This window comes from Drosophila gunungcola, assembly GCF_025200985.1.
Source record: "Drosophila gunungcola strain Sukarami chromosome 3L unlocalized genomic scaffold, Dgunungcola_SK_2 000003F, whole genome shotgun sequence".
Classification (NCBI taxonomy): domain Eukaryota; kingdom Metazoa; phylum Arthropoda; class Insecta; order Diptera; family Drosophilidae; genus Drosophila; species Drosophila gunungcola.
Genome location: NW_026453179.1, coordinates 5,963,045 through 5,976,927, shown reverse-complemented (window position 1 = coordinate 5,976,927; position 13,883 = coordinate 5,963,045). Strand labels below are relative to the sequence as shown.

At 37.6% G+C, this 13,883-nt stretch overlaps 3 protein-coding genes across 4 annotated transcripts in view; 2 read left to right on the top strand and 1 right to left on the bottom strand.

Annotated features, from left to right (window-relative positions):
• The window catches only part of LOC128258120 (probable basic-leucine zipper transcription factor Q), a 33,069-nt gene that overhangs the window by 17,364 nt on the left and 1,822 nt on the right, over window positions 1-13,883 (bottom strand). The gene's annotated exons all lie outside the window — the stretch shown is intronic.
• Window positions 340-1,192, top strand: LOC128258124 (uncharacterized). The gene has a single exon (XM_052989547.1). It carries the CDS (start codon window positions 683-685, stop codon window positions 1,148-1,150), a length of 468 nt encoding a protein of 155 aa, XP_052845507.1. The 5' UTR covers window positions 340-682; the 3' UTR covers window positions 1,151-1,192.
• Window positions 2,998-5,566, top strand: LOC128258123 (ras-related protein Rac2). Its single transcript, XM_052989546.1, has one exon. The coding sequence runs from the start codon at window positions 3,711-3,713 to the stop codon at window positions 4,287-4,289; it is 579 nt and encodes a 192-aa protein (XP_052845506.1). The 5' UTR covers window positions 2,998-3,710; the 3' UTR covers window positions 4,290-5,566.

Sequence of the window (13,883 nt, the reverse complement as noted above, 5' to 3'; positions counted from 1 at the left end):
CGCTGTCATTCGTATCGCTCTTTGGCTTTAATTATTTGCACAATTTTCCACTCTGTAATGGACACGTCGTAATAAGGATATGCGAATAATGGCCTGAATATGCCAACGATTACCCGATTAATTCAAAGCCGCTTATTGTTGCATTTCTTTGGAAACCGTTTAATGTTTAATTTTTTAAATGATATTGTGTTTCATGAAGTTATACAAATTTTGTTAATTTTAAGTTGAAATTGGTTTCTAACTTTGAGTTTTTTATAAACTATAAAAATTAAATTTTTATGACAAAGTAGTCGGGAATTTAATTTCGAGATGTGTCATTGGGGCCTGTATGTCAAAACCACCAGTTTCTACACTGATTCTAACACGAGTACACTGGTTGAGATCCCCAACTAAAAGTGATAAGTTACAAATCAGGCCATACCAAAAACATTTTTCGTTTTTATTTTCAAAAATTTTAATAATGACGTATTGTATGTGTTTATAATTTCATAGAAATACGAATAGAAATCCTTGCACTCTTGCTTACGATACACATATATGATTCGCGTTGACTAAACAAATCGTTAACAGTGCTGAAGTGTTTACTTTTATCCAAACTACGATCCCAGCTTTTTCGGTTAAAATATATTTGGGTGTGCCGTTTTTCTTTCGTTCAAAATTTGGTTCTATTCCTGGCTTTGTCATGGTCAAGGACATGTGCACTGGTTCCAAGACGCCAGTGTTCATCAGCCACTGTGCCCCGTACAACTTTCTGAGGGAATACCGCCTAGGATGCGATGATGGCAAAATACCAGCGAAGACCCTAATTGAGGAAGCCGTTAACGCCTGGCAGGCACTTGATTCCCAGGAGAGGTCCTTGTTCGAGGAGGCCTCCTATCTACCGGCCCGATTCGGTCAATCCTCCAACTCGACTGTAAAATTATACAATGATGTTCTAGCAGCCCAGCAGACCATTGTGCGTCGGATGCCCAGTACTCGCAGTCTCCGGAAGACCTCTCAAAAGTCCAAAAAGATTCGGAGCGGTATTGCCAAATCGCATAGGACAAAAAGTAGCAGAAAATGTGTGCAGCCAGCAAGTTTTGATGACGACCAGTGTTCGGAAGTTATTGGGAAATGTTGCGGCCAATATGAACTGAACAACTCGAGATAATTGTGAAGAACAGGAATGGAAAATATAGGTACACTACATGAATTTGCAGTTTTTTTTTTGGGGTTTCGTGTTTTGCATTTTCAATAGTCCAAAAAAATATTATTTGGTTTTAGTTGGCTTATTTAACAAATAAACTTTTAAAAACTTCATGTATTCTCTGCTCTGTGCTGAATTACATTATTTTTGATTATTCCTCTGTGTTCCTGCAAATATATCGTATATATCGTAGAATAACACAAAAAAAAGTGTAATTTGATAATTTATATGAAAATCGACTGTTATTCTTGCGTTGCTCCTCCTTTAAAATGCTTCCATTGCTTTTTATTGCCCCTGATCTGTAGATAACCTTGCGCCTCCCACCCTCTTGAAATCGAATACGAAATCGAATGATTCATCCACACAGAAACAGAAACATTTATTTCATTTGAACGGACTTTCATTGGCGATTTAATTGTTGAGGATTTTTAACAATAAATTCCATTAAAAACTTTTTGAAAATGTATATTATTGAAATTAATAATCATGCTGGTTATTTGGATTGTTGAAGAGCAAATTTTGTGGCGCCTATTTAATTATCCAATTACAGCAGCAACATCAGCAGTGCGAGAAATTAACTTAAACGCGGAAATATTTGCCGGCGGCGCTTTAAACATTTCGATGTGAAAATCCATTCAAAAAAGGGCGTAGCTAGGAGGAGTGATGGAGGCGGTATAAGCGGAAGCCAAAACACAAATACAACAATTTTCAGCTATCGTTTTTGGCTGAATGCGGATGCGCCGGATTCGGTTTGGGTTCTGTTTTTGGTTTTCGGGTTTTACTGTCGATATTTTACGCTGTTTGCCGTTGTTATTTGTTTGTTATTCCTTCGGTTTTGGTTTTTGCCAACACACGAATTATTGTGGTCCATTAAAATAGTCAACGGTAGCAAATATCGTTTGCCGTCGCCTTTAGTGATGGAAAAGTTATTTTTTTATCCACTATTTGGTACAAGTGTAACCTAAAAGACAATGAAAACAATTTGACGAAACAATTATATATATATATACCTGATTTCGACAATCTTAAATTTTCATTTAATTCTTTTTTTTTTTTTATTTATAATTATGTTCAAACCCGATTTTATTTTTGTTAACATGTCAAGTTTGGATGAATCGCAAAAACTTTTTAACATCACAGGAATATCTGAACCTAATAATTTTTTAAATATTATTCACAAAAAGTTTGTTATTAGAATTGATAAAAAAAAATATATTTATAAAAATAACTAAAAGGTGCTTACATATAAGATATATGTAAAAATATATAGATAAATAAAATATCTCACAATATCAGAAATATATAAACCCAGATAAGGAAAGTAAGTACCTTAGTAGGTACTGCACATCTCTAAAAGCGGTGCCAATTATTGAGTGAAAATTGGCTCAAAATAACAGGCGAGGGCAGGGAATTTCGTGGAAAATCGGCGAACAAATATAGAAAACTCTACAAAAAAGACCAAAGCAAGGTCAAGTAAAGAGAGCGCTCCTCCCCCTCCCCCTCCCAATCGCTCTCTCTCTCTCTCTCTGTAATCACAGTGCTCAGTGGATTGCCACGACTAACGTCACTGTAGGAATGACTCATTATGGCCCGTGACTAATGTATGGGGAGGCCACTGTTCTCGCTCTCTCCCTCTCTCTCAGAGATCTTTGTGTGGGAGAGAGTGTGCGCAAAGTACTTTACTTAGGCGGCTGGCGTTTGAGAGCGAGCGAGATAGCCATACTACTAGTTGCCCTCAAACAAGTCGAGAGAAAACTACAGTAGAAACAAGAACAACAACAACAACCCATTGAGCGGCCAGCAGAGGCAGAAATTTACTTCAATCGCCGCGAAGATTTCACAGCGTTTGGGCGTGTTTTTTTCGTATCTGCTCAGCAAATCCACATATGCGGGGCTTAATTAATTTATAAATACATATATAAATACAACCGACAAACAGGAAGAACGTCGTCACAGTTGTGCATTCAATCAGGAATATTGATTGAAATACTCTCGCGATAAACTAAACTCCACTTCCAATTCGCATCTCTCTCTTTGTACCTGTATCTGTGTTTGTGTGGGAAACATTTGTATTTGTGCGTGAGCAAATTATTGTATAATCGCCAAAAAAAATAATAAAAGCAAAAACGCCAACGCGAGAACAAAAAGCTACAAATCAGAAATACTTGCTAAGCTACGAAATTAAGCAAAAAAAAAATTGTATGACTAAAATTTGTGTTTAATTGTCTGGAACCTAGTAATTACTCCTAAGCAACTGCTGAATTTCTTGATCATCAAATACAAAAAGTTTTAGAGCTTCAGAAAATTAAATAAGATTTAGTAAAACTTCAGTGAAAAAAAAAACTTGTTGACCTACTGAATTTAATGATTACCAGTGATTATAACAAACTACCTGCTTCAAAACCATAAAAAAAAAACAGTTGAGCTTCTGGAAATCGACAGAGCCTGCAGGTCTACTGAAAAATCCTCTGCATAAATAAGCCCCTTCAGCTCCTGATTTCATCGATACCCACTACACTACAAAATGCAGGCCATCAAGTGTGTGGTTGTGGGCGACGGAGCGGTGGGTAAGACCTGCTTGCTGATCAGCTATACGACCAACGCCTTTCCCGGCGAATATATACCCACCGTGTTCGACAACTACTCGGCCAATGTGATGGTGGATGCCAAGCCCATAAATCTGGGACTCTGGGATACTGCGGGCCAGGAGGACTACGATCGTTTGAGGCCCTTGTCCTATCCCCAGACGGATGTCTTTCTCATCTGTTTCTCACTGGTGAACCCGGCCTCCTTTGAGAACGTACGGGCCAAATGGTTCCCGGAGGTGCGTCATCACTGCCCCAGTGTTCCCATAATCCTCGTGGGAACCAAGTTGGATCTTCGCGACGACAAGCAGACAATCGAGAAGCTGAAGGATAAGAAGCTGACGCCCATTACCTATCCCCAAGGATTGGCGATGGCTAAGGAGATAGCCGCGGTCAAATATCTGGAGTGTTCGGCTTTAACCCAAAAGGGGTTGAAAACGGTCTTCGATGAGGCCATCCGCTCGGTGCTGTGCCCCGTGGTTCGAGGTCCAAAGCGACACAAGTGCGCCCTGCTCTAAAATGTTGAACCCACCAAAAAAGAAAAACAGAGAGGAAACTCCAAAAACTGGAGAACAAAGCGCAAAATTCTGTGCAAAAATTTCATATTCATTCGCTTTGTTGGGTTTACAGTTACAGATAGTGTGAGTGTGAGGGTGTATCTGAGTATGATTGGGGTGTGAGTGAGGCGGCGCGAGTGTGTGTGAATGAGTGAGCGTATTTTTGTTTTTATTGTCAGCTTTATGTGGGGGAGCAGCAGCCAGAAAAGGGGTGGGGTGTCTCTGGGGGGCAGATCACGCATAAGCAGATACACACATAAACATATAAGTATGATATTGTGCATACACGGGAAAATAAAATTATGGAAGAACTTATTCAACTCAAAATTAAGTAAAATCTTATTTACCTATGTGTAGTTTTCAAAACGATTTTTACCTGTAAGCTGTTTAAAAGTTTACAAAATATTTACATGGATGGGAAATTTTGTTTGGTATAAATATTTAAATCGAGTTGAATATAAGTAATACCATATTTAAACAATAGAATGTATTAAAAATTTAAATAGATAAAAGCATTTGCCTATCGCTTTTGATCAAATAACGAAAATTAAATTTTCTGCATTTGGATTTAAGTGAGTTTGAAGTTTGTACAAACAAAAAAATAAATTAAATATCGAAAATAAATGTAGTCAAAACTATTATAAGATTTTAATGAACAAACATTTAAAATTGTATGTTAAAAAACAAGTGCTTTGTTACAAAACAATTTTGTTTCCTGTGTTTGTGCACACGTTTGCGTCTAATGCAAAAAGAACTTGCTCAGCGAAATGTATGACAAATAAAATTAATTGTATATAAATCTAGCCGATTTAAAGCCTTCAGCGCCCCAAACACAGTCACTATAACCAGAACCAGATAGCTCTTATCTGGACGGGGAGTAAGACCCAGGCAAGGCCCCGCCTATGGCCAATATCTGAACAATCGAACGGGGAATCGGGGAATTTGGCAAGCCGACAAATAACTTTCATTTATATAGTTTTTAGTGCTACGTGTGAATGTGAGTCTGATCAATGGTCTTCCCACTCAATGCATTTGCCTGGACTTGATTTAATGTATACTAAATGCACATTTAGCCTCTACTTGATGTTAATTTATATACTGATATTTATGTTAAACAAATGCATAAACTTTGCCAAAATGTTTTTATGAAAGAGCAAAAAATATTAAAAAAAAAAACTTTATTTATATTAACACATAATTTACCAATAAAGAGTGTAATATTAATCAACCAAAATAAACGATTGTAAAAACTAAATACAACAATGTCGAATGAATAATGTTGGCAGCATAGTGCATTGGCGATTTATGGGGCCAATGAAAGAAAATTGTCGATGCTGAAAGGTCGCTAGGATGGCATTTAACCCCTGAACTGCTGCATACTTTTTGGCGACTGCGACAAATTCAACACGCATCACGACTTTAATCTTATCTGCCGCCGCATTTGTCACAAATTTTAGATAATTATTTCCGATTGCCGGAACCGGCCGGAAGTTGGGATTTTCGGACCCAGTTGACTAAGCAATTTGCCAGGTCTAATCATATACAATGGGCTACATCATATTTTGTTATTTCTTTATGCTCCGCTTTCGACCAATTCTATCTATACTTCGATTGTCATAATGAGCCAGCTGTTGATTGATTGCCCTGGGCAGTGGGTGGTTGGGCGACTCTGCGGTTGCCGTGTGTCAGTGGCTCGTTAGTGGATGGCCCCCACACTGTTGTGCTCAGTGTGAATTTGACAAATAATTACATAAGACAACCTGCTGTGCGAATTTTGCCAACAAACAAGTACCCATGCACATCCCCATCCTCCCGCACATTTCAATGGCCTCTGATGGATGTTTTACCCTCCCATCCATGGTGGTTTTGTCTGAGACGCGACGAATCGCATAATTGACCCACATTTTGAACAAACACCGCGGCCAGCAATCAAAACAGAGAGCCCAAAAAGATAGACAGACCTATGAAGTCAATTTAATTAGCAGAAAAATTTGGCTCGCATCGAGAGCTGCTCCTCTAGAACTTGCACTTTTGGCGCTACAATGCGTCGAAAAAGAATCTGCTGAGTGAAGAAGCGTTGACAGGCGTGGAATGTGCGGCATGTTCAGTTACAATTACCCCACCACATTGTATGGGAGCACATTGAATCCGAATAACAAAGTATTCAAATAGTTGGGATATAATGCATAAATTGTTTCAAAAGGGAAGTTTCTTTTGTTATAAACTTAAGCAATGCAATGATCATAGCAAAAATGTATATCTGTGCTTTGCTAGTACGATCAATATAAAAATTACCAACTCTAACACATTACATATATGTAATAATATAAATTTTTTAAATTCAACCAACTAAAGAGTTTGCTTTCGTGAGTCATGCTTTGTTTTTCCCAATGCTAAATTATTAAATCGTTTATCTTACTTCAATTCACTTGAATTGCGAATGCTTAAAAAATGTTACAAAAGAGGAATAATTCATATTCTACAAAATATCTTAACTTTAAAGATTCAAATGAAATTATCGTATTTTCTTAAATGCGTAATTTTTCCCCAATAAACAAAAACGTTTGAAAGATTACATAAAAAAGTCAATCTGAATTTATCTCGAATTCTCTTTAATTTCAAATCCCCAAACACAACTAGAGTTTTCGGATGTGTGCGGGATTATCCCCTGATTATTCCCTCACCCAATCGAGGTGGAAATATGCAGAATGGCCAATGCGGAAAAAAGGACAACTGCTGTGCCATGCAAATCCATTGACAAGTGTCGCATAATCATGCCCCATGCCAAATGTAAATGCAAATGGCCAAAATGCTAAATTTATGCACTGCATGCGTGAAATTAAAAGGTTCCCCGGCGGACTTATAGTACATTTTGGGCCTGATATTGGACCAGGTCCTCCAATATGCCCACTTTCAAGCGGTTAACAATTTGGCTAAATCAATTATACGCACGGCGAACAGCGCGGATTCGAGTATTTTGTGTTTCGTTGGGATTTTCAGCTTAATTGAGAGATTTCCACGGAAATCGTGGCCGTCGAGAAAGCCCAAAAATTTAATACGAAAATGGCTGATAAAATTCCTCGCTGCCCACAAATTTCGTACAAAATGCCAATAAAATACGCTCCAGCGCAAAAATTCCATGCCACATAAGAAAAAGGTAAATTCAGGTGAGGCCGGCGGCGGGGCATTTTAAAAATATTTCACACTTCCGGAACGGCAAAGTGGGGGTCTGGAGGATGCTCCACCTGAACCTCGGATGCCAACAGGATATGACAAGCTCGGCCATGGTCTTCCACCTTTCAGACAACGTTCACCAGCCAAACCTGTCATCTATTTTCTCAGCAAATTTTCAGCGGCAACTTCCTGCCAGAAAACACATATCCAATTATGATGCGAATACGAGTTGCAAACGGAGGATGGGCGGATATGCTGAGTATTCCAAGCTGCCAAGCAAAAAAAATTAATTTGTGTGCTGTTGCTGATATTGTTTTTGGCTGTTCATGGAAAAACAGAGAACTGGTTCATGAAAAATGTAGGACAAACCGATTTTATGATACAGATGATGATACAGAGAGCACGCAGTGTAGAAAAAAATAAACTTTGAAAATCATAAAAAAATCAACAAAGCTGATATTGCAAAAAAATTATTAACAAGTAAAATCGATTAGGAAATTTTTATTTTATTATTTGTTTGTTGGGATGTTGATAACATTAGTTTATATTTTGATTTAGAAAAAGAAGAGGAAACTTAGGGAAATATTTTTTATCACAAAATTAAAAACCGTTAAATATATTTGTTTAAGCTAAAATAAATAATTTTAGAGAACGACAGGCCATATGGAAAAAGTCTGTATGAAAATGATAATTTAACATTAAGCCGTTGAATATTTAAATGAAACAGCACTCGGAATGCGAAGGGAACAAACAAAAGCATAAGGACACAATTGATATGGATGGCCAACAGGCAGGACAGGACATTCGATGGACAATGGCGAAAGGAGCGATGCCAGCTTGTGGCGTAGCCAATATCCGTTGCAAGGATAACGCACTCACACACGCCGGCGTGTGTATCTTCCTTGGACTTGTTATTGATAATCTTTGTCATGGCTCGACGTGAGCATCGACAGCGGCTAACAAAAAAGTATAGAGATAACGGCGTGGCGTGGAGCAGGCAAAATTATGCAGTCAACAAAATTTTTATGTTAAATTGATAGGGCTTACAAATAAACAAAATGTTTATTTCATAAGCTAATGATAATTATAATTGGGAAAATTAAACATTTAAAATAGATATTACTTTTAAAAGTATATTATTTTTTTCATATTTTCCAAGCACTTTAAAATATCTTTTTGTTTTAAATCAATTGAAATAACTTAAATTAACATATTTAATATGCATTACATTATTCTTAAGTTTTGCTTAATTTGGTAAAAATTCAATCAAGGCAAATTGTAATTAATTTTAAGATTTTTATGTTGTAAACAATTGATGTTACTGTAAATACTCGTTCAAAACACAAATTGCACATTCGAAATACAATTTAATAAGGGTTTCTTAGCTATGCTTAAGTTATTAATCAATAAGTTTCCGATAAACCATTTCAAGGACAATAATGAAATAAATAAAGAAAACTTAGAATTCTGAAACTTAGAATTTGAAAAGTATTTTAATGTAATAGTTCCATTTGTTTTGGTAATATTTATGGATATGTATTGTAAATGAAAACAGGAATTATAATATTTGTAGGCCCCAAAAAAACATTTTTTTTTGCCAGTGTATACGAAGGGCACCGGATGGCTGGTCGCAGGAGCCGGCCGGCGGAGTAATGAACTGCGGTAGGACCAGACAGGCGACGAGCCTTGTTTGTCCCGCCGATCGATGCAGCTGGAGTCGAGTCGAGTCGAGTCGAGTGTATTAAAAACAAAGTCACACTGTGTGTCCTGCATCCTTGTTCGCTGCCAAAGTCAATGAACAGCGACGTGCGACGTGCAACGTGGGCCGGCTACCAGGATATGAAGCGTGTGCGAAAGTTTTCCACAATTAGGATACCAGAACGCCGCTCCTCCCTTTGGCAATAAAAAAGTTTAAAGTTGCGTTTAAATATGCATTCCATAATTCATGAATTCAGCACGGAGCTTTGATTTTTTCCAGTCAACGCCGACAGCAACACGTTTCCGCCATTTTGTTGGCTGGCTGGCAACTTGTTGCATTTTCTGCATTTGAATAGTGAGAAAATGCGGGGTGGGGGCGGGTGGAGAAGTGGAAGGAAAATGTTGACATCCCGAACACGTTGAAATTTCCGCCAGACAACGAACGATGCCAGAAGCTGAAAACTTTGCCAGTCTGACATTTAAATCGCCCGAATGCGTGTGTATTAGATTGCAGGTGTGCATTCTGTATTTGAGTGTGATTCTATGTGATGCTTTTCATTTTCAATTAAATACAATTACATGTCCAACTGTCAGCTTTCAGTTAATAATGAACTAAAAAAAACATAGGCCAAAATCCCCCAATGGGTGCCACTTAGAAACGCCCCAGGTAGTTCTCAAAAAGCATCCGACTTTTTCGCTTCACTCTATTTTTGACCACATCCCTCTGTAACACAGTTCAAAGATTTTTCCTATTCACTTGCCTGTTTATCTTTAGCTTTTTAAAAATATATAAACAAAACACACACCGTCACGGCTTGGTTTGTATTTACATTCGCATAAAATAAATGTTGGGTAAATAGAATCACTGGGTGATCGAATCAAATGAAATCAAATGAACTTACTTTTTAATATAATTTCCTCACTATTAACGTATCTAGAGCAGACAAAAATTATTCACCCTTGGCGCAGATTGACATTAATTGTTTAAATTGAAACGGATACGCCCGGCTGGGCACCGGAATTCTTATAAATTGTGTTCTGGCACAGGCGAATTCCATCGAAGGATTTACGCATCGCCATTCTGGGTTTCGAAGAAATTTGACTATGGCTGGCTATGAGTTCGGAAATTTACTGGAAGGGTTTAAGTCATTACATTATTTGCTAGAAGAGACTAATTCGATTGCACCAAAAGTAGAAACATAGTTTATTTTTATACTATTGACAATATCTTCTTGATCATTGCCTCTTCTTGTCTTATTATTATTCTCAGACAAATTTTAATCACAAGACAACCTCTCGTAAATTGTCACCTACAGCCGCCAAGTGCTTAAATTATTCAAAAATGTTTCGCCTCCCAAAAGCTCATGCATTTGACGTAAATTTCGGGGTTCCCCGCGTCCTTTTTTTACGTAACTGATGTCTCCAAGGACACTTTATCATGGCTCGCGAGGCTCAAACAATTGTTGCAAAGGGAGCTCAGCGGCTAAGTGGTTTTATTTTAAATCTTTCACGTTCAGCTCGGAGTCGAAAAAATGGGAGCGGGAGCGCGGAAATCTGCAGCCTTATGACAACAAGTTGCTTTCAAAAACTCAACAGTCGCGACAAGTTGTAAGCGGAATAATTTGGTTTTTCGGTTTTTCAGCTCTCTTCATTTCGTCTTCTGTTTTTCTGTAGCTCAATTGTTTGGTAAATGTCAGTCTTCATTTGTCAGCTACATCCCAAGTTGGCTTAAGTGGCTTCGTTGTCGGCTGGAGGATACAGATATAGCAGATTTATGTATAAGAAGCGATGTGCATCATGGGACTAAGCTTTAAAGGTTTTCCACTTTGCAACGCCTCTTTTGATGGACATTTAAAATTACATTGAAATTGAAAAATTTCCGGGGAAACACTTAAATTGGATTATTCTTGGGCGGAGCTAATACGAATCCTATAAATATTTAGCACGACTTTTCAAGGACTAATTCGGATTAATTTATCAATCGATTCGCCTTGACACGAAATGTCAGACTATGGATTTATGGCCCAACATTACGAGCTGCCTTGCTAATTATTTAGCTGTGTTTCGCCTTGGCTTTTACCCACTCGATAACTCGCTGCCTTTGTTTCTTGGCAGTGACTCGAGCTGGAATCAATAAAATCCGGTGGCACATGAACCCAAACACGTAAACCCCAAAAACAAAAGCCTGCAAATGTGCATGGCATCAGCCCAAAAAGGCCAAAACAACAATAACCAAAACCGAGTGAAAGTGAATTTCACGCCATAGGCTAAAATGATTTTCCGGCAGGAAGGCATCAATCAGAGCGAAAAATACTTCGTTCTGCTTACTTATTTATGCGTCCCTGGCGTATGCGTATTATTTCAGCTTTTTATTACAACCCCATTGAATTCGCAGAGCTGCATAGTTGACCCTATAGCTCTTGATATGAATATTTATTCAGTCTAATTTATTGAATACATTACAAGTTGATCAAATTTGTTTGCTATTGTTTCTTCGAATTAAAATGTTTTATAGCTGAACTTATTATGACGAAAGTTATTTTAAAGGTTAAACGAGTAACCTTTATATCTTTAAAAGGTTTTCTTTTTCACTGTATTATTAACCGGCAATTAGTGCTGTCAATAACTTCTGCTAAATAATAGATTATTTTTATCATCATAGAACATTTTTGATTATTTTTCTGGAACATTTTAATTTAATTTAATTTTAATTTTTTGTTAATGCTAAAGTTTTTTAATCATTTCTGAGCTGAAAATAACAAATGTATTTATTATTACTACAACCTCTTAATATTATAGGTATAAAGGGGTTTCTTAAACAGCATTCAAAAAATTATTTAAAGTAAAATTGATGACAATGGAAAAGGATTTACATCTTGAACCGTTGAAATATTTCAAAAGCAATTTAAGTGAGGTAAAGTTTATTTTTTTTTTTTTCGTTTAAGAAAAATAACCCCAGACATCTGTCCCACAAAGGAATGCTAATCAAGTGGGAAGCCGGAGCAATGAAATTATCGACCGATTTCGGATTTAATTTCCCGTTCTCGTATTCGTGTTCGTGTTCGCGCCCCCTAAGCTCCAATTGAACTCTTTTGGTCTGAAACTCGCTTCCTCGTTGCTGCCAGCCAAATGGAGCATGTAAATGCTAACCACTGGAATCCAACACCCACCTTAATCCACACCAAGGCAGGCGACCTTGTGGCAGGGGGGGTGGGGCCATCTTGTTTAACTCAAACAGCAATGGGCCATTTGCTGTTACATTAACCCACTATGCACAGCTCATAAATTAGAAGGCTCCTCAACACCTGCGAATTGCAGTTGCAGATGCATCAGCGCCCCCGGGCAGATGGCTTAAATTTGCTCGGAATTTCACCCCGACCCTCCAATAAACACGGATTTTCATTTTGACTGCAGAAAACGTTAAATAGTTTTGTGGTTTTTGGCTGTATAGATGAAAAGTTAATACGGGTGCAGCCTTTGATGCGTCAGCTGCCCAAAATCTCAATGGTCAACTCAGCACTGAAAAACTATGGTGCTGTAGGGAAGACTAATTTTATTAAACAAATATTAATAGTATTTAAATAATCAATTAACAAATTTAATTTTGCATAAGTATTTAAACGTTAAAATATTTCCGTAGCTTATCCAAATATTTATTCTTCCCATTGGAACTAAATATATTTCTAAATTTGTTATTATAATTTTTCAACCTGAAAAATAAACCTTTTATTCTGTGAGTATACTCCGACATTTTCTACGCAGTAGTTTAGGTAACTTCAAGCTAGGTGACGACGACGAAGTTGTTGAAACTTTTATAATATTTTTACAATTCTGGCGGGGCAAGGTCGATGAAATCAAACATAAGTTAAACTACTCGTATAAATTAGAGGCACATAAATAAACAAGATCGAGATGAATAAGTTTTGGAAGCTGTGCACATGTGACCTGTGAGGCAATCGAAAGTTGGAGCAACTAAAATGCTATAAAGTTTTTCACACGCCAAACGCCGAAACATAAACTATGCGTATATTTGAACGAATATCCCTCCGAGGTATATGGCCCAATATTTGTTTGAGCAATCGTCACCTGTAGATCGCCAAGAACAATGTCTAGGTACCATTTCTATCTTTTTCCATCTGCTTAACATGCTGGTCTTATGGGAATTGCCATAAAAACATTGTCAATGAGGCGTAATAGGTTTTTAATAAACCGAACAGCAGCAGTCGCCATTATTCAGCTGGAAGAGGAAGGACTTCACAGGAATCCCCATATCATCGAACTATTCAACGCGGCGTGGCAATAACCAAAAATCGAATAGCCATAAATGGGGGAATTTCTAAATAAATATGTGCCGTAAAAAGTCAGCCCCCTTCTCAATTTACCACTGTGTGTTTAACAACATGTTAACATGCTGACTATTGCAATGAGCTTTACGTATGCGGGCGTGCCCGTAAATCAGGCAATCGACTGTGAGCCGCAAGCCAAACATTAACCCCGGAAAAGCCCCAATCCATTTCCCACAGGAATGGGCCTTTTGCGGTTTGTTTGCCCATAATACAATTTAACTTGCGGTTAAGCGCGCGTTTGCATTTGGTTTGATTACCGAATCCGATTTTGGGTTTAGTTTGCCCTTTTTAGGCCACCTAATCAACTGGCTTTCACAGAATATTATTATTTTAGGAA